Consider the following 25533-nt stretch of genomic DNA (forward strand, 5'->3'; position numbering starts at 1 on the left):
GCTGTCAGTAGTTCTAACAGTATGTTGTCTACTTCTGAGGGCTTGTTTTGACTTAGGTCTTTCAGTGTTCTGCCAAATTCTTCACACAATACCATATCTCCCATTCCTCATCATCTACATCCTCTTCCATTTCCGTATCATTGCCCTCAAGTACAGACCCGCTATATACTCCTTCCACCTTTCTGCTTTCCCTTCTTTGCTTAGGACTGGTTTTCCATCTGAGCTCTTGATATTCATACAGGTGGTTCTCATTTCACCAAAGGCCTCTTTTATTTTCCTGTAGGCAGTATCTATCTTACTCCTCATGATATATGCCTCCATGTCCTCTAGCCATCCCTGCTTAGCCATTTTGCACTTACTTTCAATCTCATTTCTGAGACATTTGTATTCCTTTTGGTCTATTTCATTTCCAACATTTTTAAATTTTCTCCTTTCATCAGTTAAATTCAATATCTCTTCTGTTACCCAAGGATTTCTACTAGCTCTTGTCTTTTTACTACTTGATCCTCTTCTGCCTTCAGTATTTCATCTCTCAAAGCTACCCATTCTTCTCCTACTGCATTTCTTTCCCCTGTTCTTATCAGTCATTCCCAAATGCTCTCTCTGAAACTCTACAACCTCTGGTTCTTTCAGTTTATTCAGATCGCATCTCCTTATATTCTTACCTTTTTGCAGTTTCTTCAGTTTTAATCTACAGTTCATAACCAATAACATCTGCCCCTGGAAATGACTTACAATTTAAAACCTGGTTCCTAAATCTATGTCTTACCATTATATAATCTGTCTGAAACCTTCCAGTGTCTCCAGGCCTCTTCCACATATACAAACTTCTTTTGTGATTCTTAAGCCAACTGTTAGCTATGATTAAGTTATGCTCTGCGCAAAATTCTACTAGGCAACTTCCTCTTTCATTCTTCCCCCCGCTTCCATATTCACTTACTACTTCTCCTTCTCTTCCTTTTCCTACTATCGAATTCCAGTCCCCCATGACTATTAAATTTTTGTCTCCCTTAACTATCCGAATAACTTATTTAACTGCATCATACATTTCTTCAATCTCTTCATCATATGCAGAGATAATTCATGTATAAACTTGTACTACAGTGGTAAGCGTGGGCTTCATGTTTATCTTGGCTAAAATAATGTGTTCACTATGCTGTTTGTAGTAGATTATCTGTGTTCCTGTGTCATTATTAAACCTATTCCTGCAGTACTCATATTTGATTTTTTATTTATAAGCCTGCGTTCATCCGACCGGCAGTCTTGTTCCTCATGCCACAGAACTTCACAAATTCCCACTACATCTAACTTTAACCCATCCCCTCCCCTAAATTTTCTAACCTACCTGCACGATTAAGGGATCTGACATTCCATGCTCCTATCCATAGAATGCCAGTTTCGTTTCTCCTGATAATGATATCCTCCTGAGTAGTTCCCACCTGGAGATCTGACTGGGGGACTATTTTACCTCACAAATATTTTACTCAAGAGGTTTCCATCATCATCTAACCATACAGTAATGCTGCATGCCCTCAGGAAAAATTACAGCTGTAGTTTTTCATTGCTTTCAGTCATTCGCAGTATCAGCACAACAAGGCTATCATGGTTTATGTTACAAGAGCAGATCAGTCAAACATTCAGACTGCTGCCCCTGCAGCTACTGAAAAGGCTGCTGCCCCTCTTCAGGAACCACCCATTTGTCCAGTCTCTCAACAGATACCCCTCCATTGTCACTGCACCTACGGTATGGCTATCCGTATCACTGAGGCATGCAAGCCTCCCTACCAATGGCAAGGTCCAAGGTTCATGGCAGGGGGGGGAGGGGGGGTTCATCAGAATGTTTACAAAAACTTTTTTACTACCTAGAGTGTTGTAAGTGTTCAATTTTGCAAATGCCTGTTACTGCAAATATTTATTATCCCCAATCCCCAATTATACTTGACTGGTAGGACATATGTTAGATTTGACCTGATGTACTATACAACACTTTGTTACTGGTAACAAAATATATTTTTTTCTTTCACGTAGAAATTTATTCAGGCATTAATGAGTTAATATGTAAGGTGTGCATACCCGCAGGAAGTGGTAATAGGGTAGCAGAGTATACGTAGCATGAACGTGTGGCTTTTTAGGATAGAACGAGTCCCCCCACAGGTCCAATAAGGTATGTTACAATTTCAGACAGGGAAGGATACTAACCCCATTAATTAAGAAGAGTAGCATTCATCATGGTAGATTGGAGAAAGTAAATGTTGATATAGTACTTGTTAACTATGGGAACGGCTATTGAAAGGTCCCAAAACTAGTCTCACTTACAAATGGTGACAATTTCTACCTAATATCAGGGACAAAATTATTGGTGAGATCAGACATTAACAGCAATAAAATTCTAAATTCTGACTGGAATGTATGTTGCACAGATAGGCAGAAGACCAGTGTGGAGATGTTGTTATAGCTGTGAAAAAATGTGATAATATCTAATATTATTTAGCATTCAGAATGCTAAATACTTTTGGTGAACGTAAGTGTTAAAGGTGGATCAAACAGTGTCATAGGATACTTTTATATGCCAGCTGCCTCAGGAGCAGTAGTGGTGGAACATCTGAGAGGAAACTTTGAGAATATTTTGCATAAATTTCCTGGTCCTGTTTTAGTATTATGTGGAGATTTCAACTTATCACGTACAGACTGGGTGACTCAAATGATTAAGGTGGATTGTAAGGACAGGGAACTATGTATCTTTTTCTTGTTCAAAAGTGACCTTCAGCAGCTGGTCAGACAACCAGCATGCGGAACATCTCCTGGCCACCAAGAGGCCAGAACTTTACCACAAAGTTAGCAGAGAACAGGGGTTCGGTGACCACAAGGCCCTTACAGTGTCACTGGATACAGTTGTAAACAGCAGTATAAAGATAGGTAGGAAGACATTTCTGCTTAGAAAGAGCAACAAGAAACAGATTTCAGCTGACCAGTGCAGTCAATATGAAAATTTCATCTTCAGCACTGACAGTGTTGAGTACCAATGGGCAATGTTCCAAGAGTATTTTATAATGCACATTAGACAAGTATGTGCTAATCAGAGTTGTGAGGAAAGGGAAAGGCTCATTGTGGTTCAACAGTTGGGTTAGAAAGCTGCTACAAAAGTAAAGAGAGATTCACTGCAAATTTAAACACAGCCAAAGCCTGATAGATCAACAAACACTGAATGATGCCAAAATTAGCGTAAGTAGACCCATGCTTGAAGCATTCAGTCAATTTGAAAGTAAAATTATACTTATTTACCTGATAGAAAATCGTAAGAAATTTTGGTCTTATGTTAAACATAGACACTGGGACCATAACAGCATCAAAACAGAACATTACACAGTGAAGGCTGAAGTACTGAATATTTTTTTCCAGAAGTGTTTCCCTGATGAAGACTGCACTGTAGTTTCTCCTTTAAACCACTGCACAAAACCTCAAAATGAAAGATAATGGCCAGCTGATGTGGCGAGCGGTTCTAGGCACTTCAGTCTCGAACCACACTGCTGCTACGGTCGCAGGTTCGAATCCTGCCTCGGGCATGGATGTGTGTGATGTCCTTAGGTTAGTTAAGTTTAAGTAGTTCTAAGTCTAGGGGACTGATGACCTCAGATGTTAAGTCCCATTGTGCTTAGAGTCATTTGAACCATTTTTAAAAGATAATGAAATAAGCGACCACAGGATAGAAAAGCAACTGAAATCACTCCACAAAGGAAAGGCCACTGGACCTGATGGAATTCCAATATGATTCTATACTGAGTAGATGAAAAAACTCGCCCCTCTTCTATCAGCCATGTACCATATGTTGCTGGAGGAGCAAAGCATTGCTAATAACTGGATAAAGGTCATTCCCACTTTAAAGAAGGGTTGTCAAACAAGATGCACAAAAGTATAGGCCAAATCTTTGCTGTTGGTCTGTTGTAGAATTTGGAACATGTTTTATGCTCATGTATTATGACATTTCTGGAGGCAGAAAACCTCCTCTGTAGGAGAGGTGAGTTCTGAAAACAGTGATCATGTGAAATCCAGCCCACTCCGTTCATCAATGAGATCCAGATGCACAGGTATATGATATGTTCCTTGACTTCTGGAAGGCATCCAGTACAGTTCCACACTGCCACCTAGTGAACAAAGTATAAGCATTCAGTACATAAGAACAGCTGTGTGACTGAATTAAAGAGTTTCTAGCACACAGAACACAGCACGTCATTCTCAATGAAAAGAAATTTTCAGATGTAAAAGTGATTTTGAACATACCCATAGGAAGTGTTTTAGCACCATTAATTTCCAAAATATGTATATATAAATGACATAGTGGATATCGTTGGAAGTCCCATTAGGTTTCTTGCAGATGATGCTGTTTGTACAGAGAAGTTTCAATGCCAGAAAATTTAGCAAAATGCAGGGAGACCTGCAGAGGATCGATGCTTGGTAGAGGTATTGGCGGCTGACACACAACACGAACTAATGTAACACATTGCACATAAATAGGCAGAAAGGCCTATTATTATATAATCACACACCTGTAGAACAATCTGTGCAAGCGGTCACATCCATAAAATGGTTAGGAGTATGAGTACAGAGTGATTTAAAGTGGAATGACCACAAAAAACTAACTGTAGGTAAGGCAGATGCCAGACACATTCATTGGAAGAATTCCAAGGAAATTTAGTCCAACTGCAAAGGAGATTGCTAACAAAACTCTCATTTGACCAATACTAAAATACTGCTTGTCAGTCTGGGATCTGAACCAAATACAAATGATAGAGGTAACAGAGAAGATCCAAAGAACAGCAGTGTGTTTTGTTATAGATTCATTTAGTAAGAGTGAAAACATCATGGAGATTCTCAGCCAACTCTAGTGGCACACACTGCAAGAGGGGCGTTTTGGGTCACAGGGTGTTCTACTGTTAAAAGTTTCGGGAGCATGAATTCCTAGAAGAGACAACCAATTTATCACTTTCTTCTAACACACAACTCACAAAAGGAAAATGTAGGTGCAATAAGAGAGATTTGAGAGCATGCAGAGGCTTACCAACAACCTTTCTTCTTGCAAAACATTTGTGAATGGAAAACGTTGAAGCTATAGTGATACACAAAGTCCCCACTGGCATAAACACTGTAATGTAGTTTGCAGAGTATAGATGTTGATGTAGATTTAAAACAATGCATTCAAGTTTCTTTCACAGTCAACGTTCAAGTGGATACAGAGAGTTTTGAGAAGTCAGGTGCAGCATTCCTGTGTTGGTCACAGATCAGCGCATCATTTGATTTCAGTAAAAGTGTGATTGGTAATACAGATAACAGCCATATCGACATGTAGCATATTGATACACAGCATTCTTAGGTACAAATGTTTTTGCAGGAATGTTCTGAAAGAGACACACTGAAACCGTATAATGCATGCATTTTTCAAAGCACTCAGTGGAGAACTTCTATAGGTATATCATGGGAGTATTGGATTATTTATCATATTTATTTGCACATAGAATCCAAACTAAAGAACCAGTTATGAGAGCAGGGTTATCAACAAGTACTAGCATTTCATGCATGGAGTATGTTTATTAAGTACACACAGTAGTACATATGGAGCTGAATTGCCTGCCTCAAAGGAGATTAAATTCCAATACTTACATGTAAGTCAGTCCTAGAACATCCCAGAAATCACATGTGTTAAATAAGAAATAATTGCAGGAGGCAGAAACAGAACTTTTAACTTGCATAACTGCCAGCCAGTGGCTATAATCTGAACATCACAATGGGTGAAGCACAACACTCAGTACTGATACTCCTCCACACTGTTTTGGAGTTCAAAACAATTTCCTGGATCTGGAATCTAGTCACTGGACCTACATATGGCAGTGATGATGAATCCTCACATTTAGGTTATCTCATCAATGCTCAACCACTGTGACATTCAAATGAAGTTACTTCCATTAAGTCATTGCTGCCATGAAGCAGGTCTCCATGTTCTTGTATTGCCACCCACTATTTTTGGTCTGCATCTCAGAACTGCAATAAGACTTCATATGAAGGACACAGAAGATGTTTCTGAATATTTATGTATTCAATGTAGAGTACTCTTCCTCAGTTTCATAGGTGACATCTGAGAAGTAATATAGGATTTGGTATGGGCCAAAACAGCATTTTAATAATTTTTCTGATGGCCCACTATACTTCGTATGTGTAAAAATCCACACTAAGTCATCTTGGTTGTACATTATAGGTCCATGTATGGCATTATAATGTTCACAGTTCCTATGTTAGGCATCCAAGGTCCATGTGCATACCAGTTGTCTTGCTTCTTGAGCTCTGATCATGAGCTTTGTGACAATCAAATGGCTCTGAGTACTATGGGACTCAACTGCTGAGGTCATTAGTCCCCTAGAACTTAGAACTAGTTAAACCTAACTAACCTAAGGACATCACAAACATCCATGCCAGAGGCAGGAATCGAACCTGCGACCGTAGCGGTCTTGCGGTTCCAGACTGCAGCGCCTTCAACCGCACGGCCACCCTGGCCGGCTTTGTGACGATCATCCTGAGCATTGTGAGGTTGAAATGGGAAGAAGGTGTCCATAATTGTCCGCAAATCAGGAAAAATGATGTGAGACTTGTAGTGTCTTACCTTGCTGTGTTGTATGCAAATGTCACAACAACCAGTATATTATACCAGTGTCTCTGTTTGACAAGTACATTGTCATAATATCTACCAAAGACATATTAAAACATTCTGTAAGGCTATTCATCTTTTTTGGGAAGCAGGGTCCTGTCATCCTGTAGATACTGCTGTACTGTGATACTGTGAAATTATTTCTGACACCATCTCTGAATGAAATTTCCAGAGACAACAACACCTGGTGCTACATATTTCAGACTAAATCCTCTACAAGAATCTTAGTGATTTCTAGATTTTTGGTTGTCAATACAGCCTTACTGACACTGTAGTGGATTGTTGCTGTTACCTAAAGGCCAAAGACTTGTTTACTGCAGTCCTCCATGCTAGTTTATCTGTGCAAGCCTCTTCATCTCCACGTAACCATTGCACCCTACATGCAATGGAAATTGCTTACAGTTGCCATGCTTTGGTTTTCATCAACAATATTTAACCACTCACAATTCTCTCCACTATGAAGTTGCCTAACCCTTGATGTCTCTTCTATCAACCAATCACCTCTTTTAGTTAAGCTGTGCCCAGATGTATTTTCTACCCAATTTGATGAAGTACATCTGAATCACTTTCTTGATCTACCCAAGAATTTAAGCTAGAATACAATATATTGACTTCCTATCAAATAAACTAAGCAGTTATGCATTTGCAACACAAATACTAGCAAATTCCACTGACTTGAGTACACAAACAATTGCTTATCATAGTTATTTTGAATCTGTCATTTGATATGGGATAATATTCTGGGGAAGTTAAAGCAGTGTATCTCGAATACTGAAACTGCAAAAGAAAATTATACGATACATGTGTACTGCACAGCAAACAGAGTCTTGTCACAAATTATTTCAGAAACTACAACTGTTCCCTCCATATACATGTATGAAATTATAATCTCCCTACACGGCAGACAAAAATTATTTGAGGAGAATCAATTTAACCATACATATAACACAAGAAATAAAAATAATTTTATGTTACCTACAGACCAGTCGAAATTATATGCATGGACTCCACAGTATATGGGAATAACAATATATAACAAGTTAATGGGCAAAAACATATTTAATATGGAGCCAGAAATTTTAAAAATGAGGCTACAGCAGATTATGTGGGGGAAATGCTATTATTCAACAGAAGAACTCATAAAATGAAATGATAATTTGAGCAAGGGGTAATTAAGCGTAATATTTTATTGTATGTTGTTGTTGTTGTTGTTGTGGTCTTCAGTCCAGAGACTAGTTTCATGCAGCTCTCCATGTTACTCTATCCTGTGCAAGCTTCTTCATCTCCCAGTACCTACTGCAGCCTACATCCTTCTGAATCTGCTTAGTGTATTCATCTCTTGGTCTCCCTCTACGATTTTTACCCTCCACGCTGCCCTCCAATACTAAACTGGTGATCCCTTATTGCCTCAGAATATGCCCCACCAACTCATCCCTTCTCCTAGTCAAGTTGTGCCACAAATTTCTCTTCTCTCCAATTCTATTCAATACCTCGTAATTAGTTACGTGATCTACCCATCTAATCTTGAGCATTCTTCTGTAGCACCACATCTTGAAAGCTTCTATTCTCTTCTTGTCCAAACTATTTATCGTCCACGTTTCACTTCCATACATGGCTACACTCCATACAAATACCTTCAGAAACGACTTCCTGACACTTAAATCTATATTCGATGTTAACAAATTTCTCTTCTTCAGAAACACTTTCCTTGGCATTGTCAGTCTACATTTTATATCCTCTCCACTTCAACCACCCTCAGTTATTTTGTTCCGCAAATAGTTAAACTCATTTACTGCTTTAAGCCTCTCATTTCCTAATCTAATTCCCGCAGCATCACCAGATTTAATTCGACTACATTCCATTATTCTCGTTTTGCTTCTGTTGATGTTCATCTTATATCCTCCTTTCAAGGCACTGTCCATTCTGTTCAGCTGCTCTTCCAGGTCTTTTGCTGTCTCTGACAGAATTACAATGTCATCGACGAATCTCAAAGTTTTTATTTCTTCTCCATGGATTTTAATTCCTCCTCCGAATTTTTCTTTTGTTTCCTTTACTGCCTGCTCAATATACAGATTGAATAACATCGGGGATAGGTTACAACCCTGTCTCACTCGGTTTCCAACCACTGCTTCCCTTTCATGTCCCTCGACTCTTATAACTGCCATCTGGTTTCTGTGCAAATTGTAAATAGTCTTATGCTCCCTGTATTTTACCCATGCCACCTTCAGAATTTGAAAGAGAGTACTCCAGTCAACATTGTCAGAAGCTTTCTCTAAGTCTGCAAATGCTAGAAACGTAGGTTTGCCTTTCCTTAATCTATTTTGTAAGATAAGTCGTAGGGTCAGTATTGCCTCACGTGTTCCAACATTTCTATGGAATCCAAACTGACCTTCCCCGAGGTCGGCTTCTATCAGTTTTTCCATTCATCTCTAAAGAATTCGCGTTAGTATTTTGCAGCTATGACTTATTAAATTGATAGTTCGGTAATTTTCATTTCTGTCAACACCTGCTTTCTTTGGGATTGGAATTATTATATTCTTCTTGAAGTCTGAGGGTATTTCGCCTGTCTCATACATCTTGCTCACCAGATGGTAGAGTTTTGTCAGTACTGGCTCCCCCAAGGCTGTCAGTAGTTCTAATGGAATGTTGTCTACTCCGGGGGCCTTGTTTCGACTCAGGTCTTTCAGTGCTCTGTCAAACCTTCACGCAGTATCATACCTCCCATTTCATCTTCATCTACAACCTCTTCCATAATATTGTCCTCAAGTACATCGCCCTGTATAGACCCTCTATATACTCCTTCCACCTTTCTGCTTTCCCTTCTTTGCTTAGAACTGGGTTTCCATTAGAGCTCTTGATATTCATGCAAGTGGTTCTCCTTTCTCCAAAGGTCTCTTTAATTTTCCTGTAGGCATCATACATTTCATCAATCTCTTCATCATCTGCCTAGCTAGTTGGCATATTAACTTGTACTACTGTGGTAGGTGTGGGCTTCGTATCTATCTTGGCCACAATAATGCATTCCCTATGCTGTTTGTAGTATCTTACCCGCATTCCTATTTTCCTATTCATTAATAAACCTACTCCTGATTACCCCTATATGATTTTGTGTTTATAGCCCTGTAGTCACCAGACCAGAAGTCTTGTTCCTCCTGCCACCAAACTTCACTAATTTCCACTATATCTAACTTTAACCTATCCATTTCCGTTTTTAAAATTTCTAACCTACCTGTCCGATTAAGGGATCTGACATTCCACGCTCCGATCCATAGAACGCCAGTTTTCTTTCTCCTGATAACAACACCCTTCTGAGTAGTCCCCGCCTGGAGATCCGAATGGGGGGACTATTTTACCTCCGGAATATTTTACTCAAGAGGACGCCATCATCATTTAACCATACAATAAAGCTGCATGCCCTCAGGAAAAATGTATGGATGTATGTATGTATAACAAAATTGTATTATTTTTATGATGCTGTGGAGTGATTTCAGTTGCTTTTCTATCCTATGGTCGCTTATTTCATTATCTTTCAAAAATGGTTCAAATGGCTCTAAGCACAGTGGGACTTAACATCTGAGGTCATCAGTCCCCTAGACTTAGAACTACTTAAACCTAACTAACTTAAGGACATCACACACATCCATGCCCGAGGCAGGATTCGAACCTGCGACCATAGCAGCAGTGCGGTTCCAGACTGAAGTGCCTAGAACCGCTTGCCACATCAGCTGGCCATTATCTTTCATTTTGAGGTTTTGTGCAGTGGTTTAAAGGAGAAACTACAGTGCAGTCTTCATCAGGGAAACACTTCTGGAAAAAAATATTCAGTACTTCAGCCTTCACTGTGTAATGTTCTGTTTTGATGCTGTTATGATCACAGTATCTATATTTAACATAATATCAAAATTTCTTACGATTTTCTATCAGGTAAATAAGTATAATTTTACTTTCAAATTGACTGAATGCTTCAAGCATGGGTCTACTTACGCTAATTTTGGCATCATTCAGTGTTTGTTGATCTATCAGGCTTTGGCTGTGTTTAAATTTGCAGTGAATCTCTCTTTACTTTTGTAGCAGCTTTCTAACCCAACTGTTGAACCACAATGAGCCTTTCCCTTTCCTCACAACTCTGATTAGCACATACTTGTCTAAAGTGCATTGTAAAATACTCTTGGAACATTTCCCATTGGTACTCAACATTGTCAGTGCTGAAGATGAAATTTTCATATTGACTGCATTGGTCAGCTGAAATCTGTTTCTTGTTGCTCTTTCTAAGCAGAAATGTCTTCCTACCTATCTTTATACTGCTGTTTACAACTGTATCCAGTGACATAGTTGTGTGCTGTTCATTCACCAGTTAAATATAATACCTTGTATGTTACTGAAGATTCCTAATGGCCATTGCATTTTTACCTCATTGTCTCTCTCCTGTCTTGACAGTTGCATTTCTCAAAATTGCATATTAATCTATTTGTTTTTCTTTAGACGATATATGTTGTTGCATAATGCTCCCTCTGAAACTATCAACACCCACTGATTCTTTCAGCTTATCTAGTCCAACTGTCTTCATTTCCAAGCTTTCTGAATTTTTTTCGTGATTAATTTGCATTTCATTACTAATAAATTATGGCCAGAGTATTTATCTGCTGTTAGAAATGTACTGCAGTTTACAATTTAGTTTACAAATTTTCATCTTACCATTATATAACTCCTCTGAAACCTACTAGAGTTTCCAAGTCTTTTCAACATATACAACCGTCTTCCATCATTCTTAAACCAAGCATTAGTAATTGCTGGATTGTGCTCTGTGCAAATTTCCATTATTCCTTCATCCCAGTCTTTATTCCTACACTTGAATTTTAGTTCACTGTCACAATTAAAGTTACATTTCCCCTAACTTACTGAATAATTTATTTTCTCTAATCATATATATTTTCAGTCTCATCTCCTGTGGAGCTAGCAGACATATATACTTGTACATGTGTGTGTTTGGGATGGCTCTGATGTTCATTACACTTTTGTAAATATAAAAAATGTCTAGTTACATTGTGGTTAGGAGTCCACATCAACCTGCAGGTGTCCTTGTAACTGGCTGGTTAAGCCAGTATGTGGAAGCTGAGAGATTATCATCTCTAATAGGAAAGTGTCTAGTGTGGCACTGTGGTGTTCAAACCAACCTTTGGGATGACCACACATTTCCTTTTGTGTGTAAAATTTAATTAAACAACAGTAATTCCCTCATGGTGGTTTTTCCCCATTTAATAATCGTTTTGTGCATTTACAAAACATCTGTTACTCGCAACTAACAACATGTTTGTGGAAACAATCTTTGTATTTGTGAAAATTAATGCCTTTTAGGAACATAAAAAATTTAAGTATACACTTCATCCCAAGTTTTTTTTTCAGAAAATCAAAGTAAAGTAGTACATGTCATACAATTTGAAAAAAAAATGGAGACTTGTAAACATGCAAATCAAAGCAAGGGATATATTAATGGAAAATTCACAAGAACTAGCAAATTTTGTGAATGAATACTTTTCAGGTATTGCAGAGAAGCTGGAGCAAAATATCTCTAAAACAGCTGTAGTGCACACAATAAATTATACAGCCAGCAGAATGATGGTGTACCCCACAACAGAGCAAAAAGTCAGGAAGACAAAAAAGGAAGAAGAAGAAGAAGAAGAAGAAGAAGACAAGAAGTCAGGAGGCACAGATGAGATTCCAGTAATTCTTCTGGAGTCAATGAAAGTGTCTGATTCCACCTGTCTACTTTGACCTGTGACATAAGGGTGCTGTGATGTGTGATGTCATTACAGCACAGAGTTGGATGTGTTTATAGAAGTCGTCTTGTGTTTGATGGTACCCTCTATTGGTGTGTATGTGTGTGCTGAGTGTAATGTGTTATATTGGGTTCATTTGAACCACGGTGTTGGGTGTGTGTGTGTGTGTGTGTGTGTGTGTGTGTGTGTGTGTGTGTGTGTGTGTGTGTCGGGGGGGGGGGGGGGTGGCCGACTTAGTTTGCAGTGCTGGAATTTGTTGTTGATGGTAAGTGTTTTTTTTTTGGTCTATTCTTCTCAAGTTCTGATGTTTTGTGTATTTCTGGTGTATTGAATGTGTTTTAATTTATGTAGCGATCTTGGGGTTTTGGATTTTTTAGGTGTTCTGGTTTTGCTTTTATTTTTCGATTTGTTGTAGTTGAAGGTGTTGGTTTTCTTGGTATCAATAGTTGTAACTGATCTTTATACATCACGGGAAATGACCGATTCCAATTTTTGTAATTTTAGTTATAGGTGTTGGTGTTTTGGTATCGTCAGCTGTGGTTGACCTATATAGGTCAAGGGAAGTGTCAGATCATGTAGGTTTTGTCAGTGTAGTGGAATGTTGTATTTCCCCCCCATCATTTTGTTTGTTTCGGGATCATGGTGATTTTTTTTTTTTTTTCCTACTATTATATTTCGCTCATCCCTACCCTAAAACCCCCAGTTTCCTGCAGTTGTCCCATTAATTTGATTGTATTTTTGGAGGGAAATGTTATTGTCTTATTTATATGTATTTCAGTGATGTCATAGGTGCCATATTGGAGATGCTTAGAACAGTCATTTCTGCCATATTGATGACATCATGGGTCAAAGCACAAAGGTGTAATCAGACATTTCGGCAATCCCCTCTTCTGAAGGCACAAATGGACAGCAAACAAACTCTGTTAACAATCATAATACATGAGCTTTGGTTCAGATATTTTTCCAATGGCTCTAATGTACACAAGAGTTGTACCCCTAGTAAAGAAACATTAATGTGGAAAATACTGAAAACTAATGGCCAGTTTTGCTACTCACGTTATTCCAAAAAATAACAGAACTAATCATGAATGACAGATTAATCAGTTACATCAACTTTCTTAACAAAGCACAGTTTGACTTCCAAGGGAGCAGAAGTACAATACTGGTTATAACAGAGTTCACAAAAGTGGCAATTAAAGCTCTCAGCTAGTATGACTATAATACAGGCATATTTTTAGATCACCACAGCTTTTGACACTGTTGACCATACGCACTGTAAAATGTAGTAGAAGGACTAGGTACATGGGAAGTAGTTAATATCCACACAGCAGAAAAGGGCCATAAGAATAAGAACTAAGAGCAATATGCAGCCTCTTATAAGATGATATGTAAACAATTTAGGAGTGAAAGCAACAGCTCACCAAACAAAGGAAACGCTGAGTCTACAACTACATCTGTAGACTGCAAACCAGTGTGAACTGCATAGCAGAGGGTACGCCCCACTGTACCAGTTATTATGGTTTCTTCTCATTCCATTCCCGCATGGAGCACAGGAAGAATGATTCTTTAAATGTCTCTGTGCATATTGTAATTAATCTAATCTTGTGCTCAAGATCCATATATGGGGGTTGTAACATATTCCTAGTCAGCATTTAAAGTCAGTTATTGAAACTTTGTTGAGTAGGTTTTCTCAGGACAGATGATATCTGTCTTCAACAGTCTGTCAGTTCAGTTTCTTCAGCATCTCTGGGGCACAATTCCACAGATCAGACAAACCTCTGACCATTCATGCTGCCCTTCTATATATATATATATATTTTTTTTTTTTCCACATCTCCCATTAGTTCTATCCGGTACAGATTCCACACACTTCAGCAATATTCTAGAATGGGTCACGAGTGATTTCTACGCAATCTCCTTTGTGGACTGATTGCATTTCCCCAGTATTCTACAAATAAACTGTTCTCTACCATCTGTTTTAACCACAACTGAGCCTATGTGATCATTCTATTTCATTTTTCTAGAAAGTGTTATACCCAGATATCTGTAAGAGTTGGCTGATTCCAGCTGACACATTGATATTATAATCACAAATTTTTTTATGTGCACAATCTTACATTTTTGAACATTTAAAGCAAGTTGCCAGTCTTTTCATCACTTTGAAACCTTATAATGAACTGAGGGAATATTTGTGGAGCTTCTTTCAAACAGTATTAACAGCATCATCTGCAGAATGTCTGAGATAATGATGAATTGTTTGCAAGGTCATTATTATACAACAGGAACAGTGAGGATCCCAACACACTTCCTTGGGACATGTCCGAAGTAACTTCTGCATCTGAAGATGACTGTCCATCCAAGATGGCATGTTGTGTCCTCCTTACCAAAAGATCCTCAATCCAGTCAAAAATTTTGCTTGATACCCCATATGATCATACTTTCAACAATAAGTGTAGATGTGGTTCTCAGTAACATGCTTTTTGGAAACCCAGAAATACTGCATCTACCTGACTGCCTTGATTCAAATCTTGCAGTGCAGCATGTGAGAAAAGGGTAAGTTGCGTTTTGGAGGATCAGTGGTTTTGGAATCCATGCTTGTTGACAAAACCAATCTGTCCAAGATGCCTAATTATGTTTGAGCTAAGAATATGTTCTGAGATTCTACATCAAATTGATGTCAAGGATACTGGATGATAGTTTGCTTCTACTACCCTTCCTGTAGATTTGTGTGATCTATGACCACTGTCTATGGAACATGTGTTTTCTACTTTAGGAGGGGAACTTTTGGCTGAAAGCTTAAATGTACAGCACTCTTTTTGTTGTGCCTGTGTGTGACTTGATGTCTCCTCTACATGACAAGTACAAATCTGTCCTTTTCACAATATTGTTGTTATTCCACCATGGATTTTACATTGTTTGATCCCAATGAACATACATACCTTTCTATTTGTTTTAGTTATCCTCTGTACACTGGTAATCATGTTGCCAGAACCGTGTCATGGTCCCTTGTACCAGTTTTGATGTGGACTACCTCAAAGAAGTTATGTCTATTTGTTGGCATTAGATCTAATATATTTCCATTATGAGTAGTGCTCCAAACTATCTGTTCCAGATAGTTTACCGAGAAACACTTCATAATGTTTCACAGGATGTATTGTCAAGCCGATCACTAACAAAACTGTAATGCTCTCAGCTATTGCTGGATGATTAACATCTCAACTGATTCTTGTGATTGAGGAACTTACATAGAAGCAAAATGAAGTTCTCTGTTAAATGTGGAGGTGAGTCTGGTGGGCAACAGGAGGATTCTATTACTATTTTACATCCACCTCTGATACTGAGTCTTGTCCAAACATTCCCCCACACAGCTTCAATTTCTATCTCGGTGGATTTGAGTTTCTTGTCTACTCCAACAAATACACCAACTCCATTGGCCTCCTCCAGCTCTGTCAACAGACAAATATTTTGTCTTTCTTGTGTGCTTGCCAATGACAATGCTTCCAGTATTCAGTGAGTTGTTACTTTCACTCATAAATTAATCAAAAAACTGGATATACTTATGGCACCAACTGATTCTATGTATCAATCTGTTGTGCATCATATAGACACAGGTATGGAAATTGTATATGTAGGTGGATATAAGCTTTCGGCAAATGTAAGTAGAGACATTATAGAGAGAGGAGTTGCCATATATGTTAAAATCTGTCATAATGTGAAAAATTTGGAAACTAAAAAACTTTGCGTAGGCAACATACAGAAGCATGTGCATGTGAGCTTAAACTGAATAACGGCGCTTTTATAACTGTAGCCTTGTATAGGTCTCCATTGGAAAATTTTCAACTATTTTTGAAAAGCTTGGATTCCTTGTTGTGCTATCTGTCAGACAGAGGAAAGCAAATTATTGTTTGTGGGGATTTCAACGTAGGTTTTCTGGAGGAGTCCGATAGAAAGCTTGATCTTGTATTACTTGGTTCTTTCAATTTGACATCAGTTATTGATTTTTCTACTTGGGTGGTACAGGAAAGCAGCACACTTTTAGATAATAAGAAGATGGCATCTGTTCTTTCGGACATGTCCAAAAGAACAGATGCCATTGATGACCATGCAACTCTCTAGAATGAAATTACAATTAAATCAATACCATTAGCTGCTGGCGGGCATTGATATATAATATCAATGCCCATCAGCAGCTAATGGTATTGATTTAATTGTAATTTCTGATAGATCATGTTTTCACAGACCAAGATAAATTTATTCAAATAAAAACTTTTCCTGTTAAAAATGGTCTGTCTGAACATGATGCACAGCTACTTACAGTATATGATATAGCTCCATATAGTAATGCAAAACAGTCCTCCAAATTAGTGCATTCAATTAATGATTTAACAATTCAAAATTTTAGGGAAAGCTTGAAACAGTTAGGCTCGGATGAGGTGTACAGGGAACATGATGCTAGTTTAAAATTTAACGTATTTTGTGATACTTTTGTGAGTATATTTGAAAACAGTTTCCCTAAGAAAACAGTGAAATATAATTGTAAGAAACCATGTAAAAAGCCATGGCTTACTAAAGGGATGAAAATATCTTGTACACAGAAAAGGGAAATGTGTCTTACAGGTAGGAGGAGTGCTGATGCTGAAACCCTGAAACAGTGAAACATTATAAAAACTACTGCACTGTATTAAGAAAAGTTATTAAAAAGTCTGAGGGAAACAGGGCAACTGAGAGCACAGGAATACTGTTATTTCTAGCAAACACAACGAAAAGTTTGTTAACAAAAAGTCAGAAGTAGAAAATTTTTTAATAATCATTTTTTAAGTGTTGCAGAGAAAATAGGATCCAGCTAGTCATTAGAAAATGCAAGGCAGTATATGGAAGAGGCAGTACCCATGCAATTTGTAAGACTGAAATTCAACCCACTTCTCCTACTGAAATTAGGAAAATAATAAAGTCACTTAAAAGTAAAAGCTCATATGGAATCGACTGCATTTCCAACAGAGTACTAAAAGCTTGTTCCCAACAAATAAGTACGGTTCTCAGCCACATATGTAGTAGTTTACTGAAACGGGGCATTTTTCCAGATAGACTGAAATATGCTATTGTTAAACAATTGCACAAAAAAAGGGGATAGATCTGATGCTAACAACTACCGTCCAATCTCACTTCTGATAGCTTTATCCAAAATTCTTGAAAAGTAATGTATTCAAGAGTAGTATCACATATTGGTAAAAATGTAGTACTAACAAAATGTCAGTTTGCTTTTCAGAAACGCTCTTCAACAGAAAATGTTATATATGCTTTCACTGATCAAATATTAAATCCATTGAATAACCAAACATCACCCATTGAGATATTTTGTGATCTCTCAAAGGCTTTTGATTGTGTGGATCACGAAATTTTTCTAGATAAGCTTAAGTATTGTGGTACGAGCGGAACAGTGCACAAATGATTTAATTCATACTTAACTGGAAGAATGCAGAAGGTTGAAATTAACAGTATAGATAGTCTGCAAAAACCAGCAGAGTCTTCTAACTGGGGAGGTATCAAGAATGGTGTCCCACAGGGTTCAGTCTTGGGTCCCTTAGTGTTCTTAATATATATTAATGACTTGCCACCCTATATTCACGAAGATGCAAAGCTAGTTCTTTTTGCTGATGATACGAGTATAATAACCACATCCAAAAAGCAAGAATCAGCTGAGGAAATTGCAAATAAGGTCTTTCAGAAAATTATTAAGTGTGTCTCTGCAAATGGACTCTCACTAATTTTGAGAAAACACAGTTTATACAATTCTGTGCAGTAAATGGCATAACACCATTGATAAATATAGGCTATGAACAGAAGTCTGTTGCTAACGCAGAATACTCAAAATTTCTGGGTGCTTTCCTATGGCATCATATTTTGGGGCAATTCATCATTGAGAGAGACAGTATTCATTGCACAAAAGCGTGTAACCAGAATAATAGCTGGAGCCCACCCAAGATAATCTTGCAGACATTTATTTAAGGAACTCAGGATATTTACAGTACCTTCGCAATACATATATTTACTTATGAAATTTGTCATTAATAACCATCCCAATTAAAAAATAACAGCAAAGTGTATAGCTACAACACTAGAAGAAAGGATGATCTTCACTATTCTGGAATAAATCTCACTTTGGCACAGAAAGGGGGGCAATTCCATAGTTACGGGTGTTACATGTACACACCTTAAAATCAGGAAAAATAATGTAAGGAAAAATATTTATTGAAATTAATATTGAAAACTTTTAAGGCTTACATTATATTTCATGTTAGAAATGTTGATACTGGAATTGTTTTATTGTTCTCCTGGTTATTAATCAAAAAAGTAGTGTTACGGGTGTTACCAAAAGTAGACCTAGTCCCTGTTATGAGTTAGGGAATTCTCTAATTTCTGCAAACTTGATGAAGCTTTTATTCTTGTAAAACAACTGTCAAGAGGTATTGCCCCAAATTTTATTTTGAAATATAAATTTTTATTTTTTTGGACATCATAACTCCGTATATATATATTTTTTGCTGTTACGGGCGTTACATTAAATGTTACGGGTGTTACATAGATGCATCAGATTTGATTCTTGAAGGAATAAATCTACCTCTTACAATTGCATAAAAAGAAAAGAAGTATTGTAGTTTATTTGGAATGAAAGTATGTACTTAAGAGAACATATTTGAAGGATAAAGCTATTTATTACACAAAAAATTTTGTTACAATTTTATAGTACAACTAGGCCAAGATATCGTTACTTACTTAACATTTACCTCGTTTTGTAGGCCTAATAAATTTATGACAAAAATGTTTTCTTATTATTGATAGGTTTAAAAACTTCATTTAAAAAACTTTTCCAGCAACATCCAATTCAAAATTGAACTCATAGTACAAACGGTTACCTTGTTTGATTTCTGGTGCTGTTGCCTTAGATAGTACTTGACTGAATTTCACAAAACAAACATCAGTTTCATCTAGTTTAAAAAGTGTTTTACTTTTTCCTACTGACTTCAGAAACATTATTTTCACATCCTCCTCTTCATCAACCTCACTCTGACAGATTCCCAAGTAACGGTGTTGAATTTTGGATAGGGTTGGCTTCTTTTTGTCACTTGGAATGTCAACCAAGACAAATAACCCAAATTTTAAATCAGACTTTTCAATTTTATTAGTTAGGCTTAACTGACGAGCACTTCCAATATTGTCTTGCGATTCAGATGGTGAAACAGTCTCCTGATTAGAATCATTAGAACTGCACATTTCATAGAAGTTTATGCATCTTTTTGCATGTAATGTTTTAACTTTGGCATCCTCAGTAATAAATACTGACATCCTTGTCATTCATTAATGACTCTGCTGTTTTTGAAACCAGCAAATCAGTTGTGTTATAAGCCCGAAAGTGATGGCAGCCCTGGATTTGAGGAATTGCTTGTAAATTTTTCCACCTTTCATCCAAAATAGGAATGTTATACTCCACTGTTATCTTATCAACCCATAGCACCTTAATTTTAGAAAAATTCTTCAGAGTGTAGTCATAAAAGTCAATTGCGTTGTTAATAATAACTTTCCTAGATCTAACAGCTGTCCACACACTCCTCTTCAGTGCACCTCCTATGCCATCCATGGCTCCTTTACCATGTGAACTGGCAAAAAAATTCCATTCAACTGTCAATCCAAAGTTTCAGAGCCAATTATATCGGAAACTATCTTTTTAATAACACCAGATTTTTTACTGGGGCTTTTTCGAAGTACCTTCAACACTTTCTTCACAGCTTTACCAAATGTCTGTTTACACTTGTAAGTCCCAATAGGAGAAGATTCATTTGGAACTTTTGATCTTGCGAGTTCTAGTTTTTTCTTCTCTCTCTCTCTCTCTCTCTCTCATTTTTCTTCGATTCTTATCTCTAAGACGTTGATTATTTTTCAATTTTTTTTTTTAACCTGCAATCTTCTTAATTCGTCTTGTTCTTTCTTCAAGTAAGCTTCTCTGTTTTCATGGTTATCTTTAATCTTTTCTTGGTACTTCTTCACTCTTTCCCTTGCTGGTACTGGTGCCACGGTCTCCGAAGACAGAAATCATGATAATGTAGGCATATATATGTATAAACATAACGCTGTCCAGAGAGATAAAAGTAAAAGACATTATTATGCATAGGCTCTTATGAATGACTAGAATCTGCCTCAATGAGCTGTTTACTGGGCCTATATAAAATTTAAAACTGAGGTTAGCAATATTGTTGTTCTTGGAAAAGTTAGAATGGAAAACATAAACTATATGTAATCTAATTTTGGGCTTAATTAACGTTTTAGGAGGATGTCAGTTGAGTCAGGTTAATGCCCTAATTAACTTTTATAATGTAGGTGTAGTGCTTAAACAAATGTATGCAGTGGAATAAAAATTTTAGTTTTCATGCTTAAAACTGTTTTCAAAAATGACTCTGAGCACCATGGGACTTAACATCTGTGGTCATCAGTCCCCTAGAACTTAGAACTACTTAAACCGAACTAACCTAAGGACATCACACACATCCATGCCAGAGGCAGGATTCGAACCTGCGACCGTAGCGGTCACGCGGTTCCAGACTGAAGCGCCTAGAACCGCACAGCCACACCGGCTGGCAAAACTGTTTTCATATGTCATAAACATAGTTAAGAAACTTTATTCATTAATAATAATACCATTTGGTTATAATTTAAATGTAGGGCCTAGGCCTACTAAAGATTGAGGTGGCATTAAACCATCCAATTCAAGTTACGGGTGTTACGCATGTGTTAAGTAACACCCGAAACAAAAATTAGTAACACCCGTAACAGCTCTAAGAGTGTTAAATAAGATTTCAAAATGCCATGTAATGGTATGATATTGTAAAACATGGGTATAACCTCACTTTTACAGAAAGGTATTGTACAGAACAAATTTACTAGATTACAAATTAAACTTTTGTATCTTTTTTGTTACGGGTGTTACAAGCTGCATATATATTATAAAACTAACAAAATAAAGAAATGCAATTAGCTTACCTCAGCAAAATGAATTATTATGAGCTATAACAATGTTGACTTCAATATTCTTTGCAACAATAGAACAATCAGCTATGGATAACACAACTAATATTCATCTGGAAATAGCATAAAACATACCTCTCTTTGGTGCCATAGAACAGTGCACTTTAAACACTTAGTGAAGGTAGAAATTTATTTTTTTCATATTCATGATTATTTTGCAATGAACAAATGTACTTTTAACTTGGCATTTTTAAAGTTATATTTGTAATATTGTCATTTTAATTTTTTTGTCACAAAGTCTCTTTAACATGGAATGACCCAGGGGTGAATTTTTCTGCCACAAAAATCTTTGGTCATTTGCCAAATAGTATTAAAAGTCTGACAGATAGACAACCAACATTTAAAAGCAAATTAAAAGAATTTCTGAATGATAACTCCTTCTACTCAATAGATGAAGTAACAAGGATTAATATATGATGTACGTATGTGCATATAAAGAAAAAAATTATTACATCTCTCACCAACAATTTTGCACATGATCACAGAAGGAGAGCCAATTTGGACTTATATTTATGAAAAACACAAACAAAATGCTTAATACAAAATTGGGAAATACGGAAGCGTCCGATCCCACCCGTCTGCTTTGACCCATGACGTCACAAATATGGCGGAAACAAAAAAACACACACTTTCCACAAAAAGCCTAATGACACTACCGGGACAAGCGCGGGAAATGGGGTGTTTTAGGTGGGGGGCAAACTAAATATAAACAAATTTAGACGCCTTGCGTGAAAACAGCCATGCATGAATATCCACCCACCTCCCCAGGGGTCGTAACCCCTGCAACCCATAGAAGATAAAGATGCTTCAGTAGCTGATTAGTGTTTTTTGTCTTTTTAAAAAAAAAAAAAAAAACCCGGGATAGAACGAACAGATCAGAAAGATAAATATAATAAACTAAAACAGAAATTCGAGGAAACAGACAATTAAAATAAGTAATAAGTGTTTTTAAATTAAAAAAAAAAAATCTCACGAGATAGAACGAACAGATCAGAAAAGTAAATAAAATAAGATAAAGCAGAACTGGAAACAGCCACACTCAAACCAAACTCCGCGCCGTCATGACGTCACACACAACACCCTTACGTCACGGGTCAAAGCCGACGCGTGGAATCAGACGCTTCTGTCGACCCCAAAATTGTTAAGCCTTTCGTGGTCACTTGTTGACAAACTGCCTATTGGCTTCTGTGTCGGGTTCTTCGGCTGACGGTCATCTAATGATTTTACTGCATTTTCTACAAGGGGTCGAAATTTAAAATAAAAATAAATAAAAATAATACATTGTCCAAGGAGATGAAATAGTTCATTAAAGCATATATCGTAAGGAAAGTGCTGGTAGAATGTAAATAATTTAAGAGTACAGAAGATCACTCACCAAATAGCAGAAGGGTGGACACAAAAACAGAATGAAAGCTTTCCTAGGTCTTGGGCAAATCCTTCAATGGGCTAAGCTAGCAAAGTTTTTACTTTTTTGTGTGCCTGTTGATGACTCAATAGGAAGATGATGAGACTGGGATGGACAGAGATTGGAGCGGTGTGTGTGTGTGTGTGTGTGTGTGTGTGTGGGGGGGGGGGGGGGGGGGTTGTAATAATAATAATAATTATTATTATTATTGCGAGTTTGCCCAAAATGGTGTCAAAGAGATCACAAATCAGTGGATAAGATACAATGTAGAACACATGTAGAAAAGTGATACCAAAGCTTGATGGCAAAGAAAGTTTTCATTATTACATCACATTTATTCAGTAAATCACTGATTAAGTATGGAGCACCAAAGGGCTATGTAGAGGGGGTCTTTATTCTTCCTTCTTTATACTGCTGATGTAAATGACTTTATTAAAAAAAAAAAAAAAAAAAATGCATTTGCAGATGAAACCATTAGGCCCCTATTTTAATTACAGCTGCTGAAACATATTTACGGAATCAGCAGCAGATGCTTCAGTGTCTGATTACTGGCTGTTTTTGACAAAATAAGATATATAGCAGAAACTTTTCATTAATTTCTACTCTTGCCCACTAACACAAAAATGTGATACAATATCATGTCTTACACTCTATACCTGATGTTAAACATTCTAGGAATAGAACCACAAAACAACTTAAAATGGGACTATCTTGTGAAAGCCCTTGAAACAAAGCTCTCAAAGGCTAGTTATGCTCTTTGTGTCCTAAGCCAACGTACAACAGGTCAACAGAGATTCAGTCATATTATGAATACTTTCACTCATTACTTCAATACATGCCCATCTGTGGAAACTCAGCCCCAGCAAAATCTCTTTAGGATACAGAGAAAAGCTATCACGACCATCTGCAGCTTAAAGAAACTTGTAGACATTTCACCCAGCTGAAAACGAGCCTGCCAAGCCTCCACTTATACTGGCATCTCTTAAACTTAACAGGGGCCTTATGACAAAATAAACATGACTACGGTAGCCACAAAGTAAGAAACAGCTGTAATGTGTCAATCTAGAACAACATAGTGACAGTAAAGTATTTCAGGCATAGCAGTTACATTATTCATTAGTCTACCTAACGATTTAAAACAGAAGCGACATAAAAACTCGTTCAAATATTAGTTATTTCTGATGGAGCAATGCCGTTGCTCAGTAAAAGAATTCTTTAATTGTAAAACATTGCTTTTGTGTACCGAATTACGGATACTGTTATAAAACAGTGCTTATGTATAGCGAATTACGGATACTTTCAACTACTTAAATGGCACTGTTTGTTACTTATGACTGTAATTTACAAATTTCGGCTTGTTCCACCACCCTGTCTCAACTTTGTTTTGTTCTGTGTTCGTACACTATTTACGTATGTAATGGATCAGAATTGACCAATAACTGATGACGATGCCGGAGATACTCACTCTTCATTCCACTTAAAGTATTCGTTAACCGTGGTGGCTTCCAGCTGATGTTACAATAGGGGGCAACTGACTTAAAAACAATTCATTTAGGAATCGGGGAAATTGAGGGAATGGAACTTCCGTCGCGAAGGTAACATCATACTTTCTAAAATTAAATCTTTTATTTTTTTCTTTGACTTATACATTTTGTCACGTTTGTACTAAACACGAGGTAATATACAAGATACACAAAACGGCAAATTGCAGAGTGTATGCAACTTACAATATGAGAGTAAGATCTTTACCAACTTACAGCGTGCACTTCAATTTCTAGCACAAAATTAGTGACTTTCCTGCGCATTTTGGTGTTCTTCCGTGGTACTAGTCAATAGACTTTTTTCTAATATAACGGTAATTTTGAGATGTGCGTATCATTCTTCTCGGCACAAACGTCTAGGCGTGTATTTTTCGGAAAATGTTGGTATGTATCAGCACTACATGATGTCAGTTAACACAATGTTTACAAATTATTGTCCAAAGTGTGCTCCGTCACTACCAGAGTGCGCTCAATACTCAACTATTAAGATCTTTGATTTTCTCGACAGACCAAAGCGTTATCCATTTATCGCTCCTCGCTATGGGATGCACCTGCCTGTTGTGTCTACCAGAGAATTGGTTGCTTTTATTGATTTAAATAAAATGACAGAGCAGGGTAACAGACATACAACCGTGATTTGATACACTGCGGAGAGGAGACATTCATAAATGTGTGTACAGAATACAATAATAATACTCAGTCCATGAGCATACTGGATACAACTGACAGTAAACAACGTGTTTGTGTGAAAGATGGTAAATCAGTCTCCGTAGTAAGATCGACAATCATCACTCTCTGTAGATTTTTATATCGTCTTTAGTTATAAACTTGGCAGGGGCCAAGTCTCGAGCGCTCCTGCAAAAGTTGACACCGCCGGTCTCATAACGCTTGCATTGAAAGAGAATGTGATTGACATCACAAATTGTGGCGCCATCACGTTGACAATGAGGTGCCCATAGTGCTCCGATCCGATGTAAGTGGGCGGATAAAGATCCATGATTAAGACGCCGCACAATAAGTGATATTATTTTCCATGAG

The 25533-nt window shown here is 37.3% G+C and overlaps 1 protein-coding gene across 6 annotated transcripts in view; it reads right to left on the reverse strand.

Annotated features, from left to right (window-relative positions):
• The window catches only part of LOC126470690 (spermatogenesis-associated protein 6), a 186689-nt gene extending 161726 nt beyond the window's left edge, over window positions 1-24963 (reverse strand). For all 6 annotated transcript variants that reach the window (XM_050098700.1, XM_050098715.1, XM_050098708.1 and 3 more), the window contains exon 1: window positions 24712-24963. In XM_050098700.1, coding sequence (XP_049954657.1) covers window positions 24712-24759 — 48 coding nt within the window. In that variant the 5' untranslated portion in view covers window positions 24760-24963. The remainder of the gene's footprint in view (window positions 1-24711) is intronic.
• Window positions 24964-25533: the final 570 nt, after the last annotated feature.

This window comes from Schistocerca serialis, chromosome 1 (genome assembly GCF_023864345.2).
Source record: "Schistocerca serialis cubense isolate TAMUIC-IGC-003099 chromosome 1, iqSchSeri2.2, whole genome shotgun sequence".
Lineage (NCBI taxonomy): Eukaryota > Metazoa > Arthropoda > Insecta > Orthoptera > Acrididae > Schistocerca > Schistocerca serialis.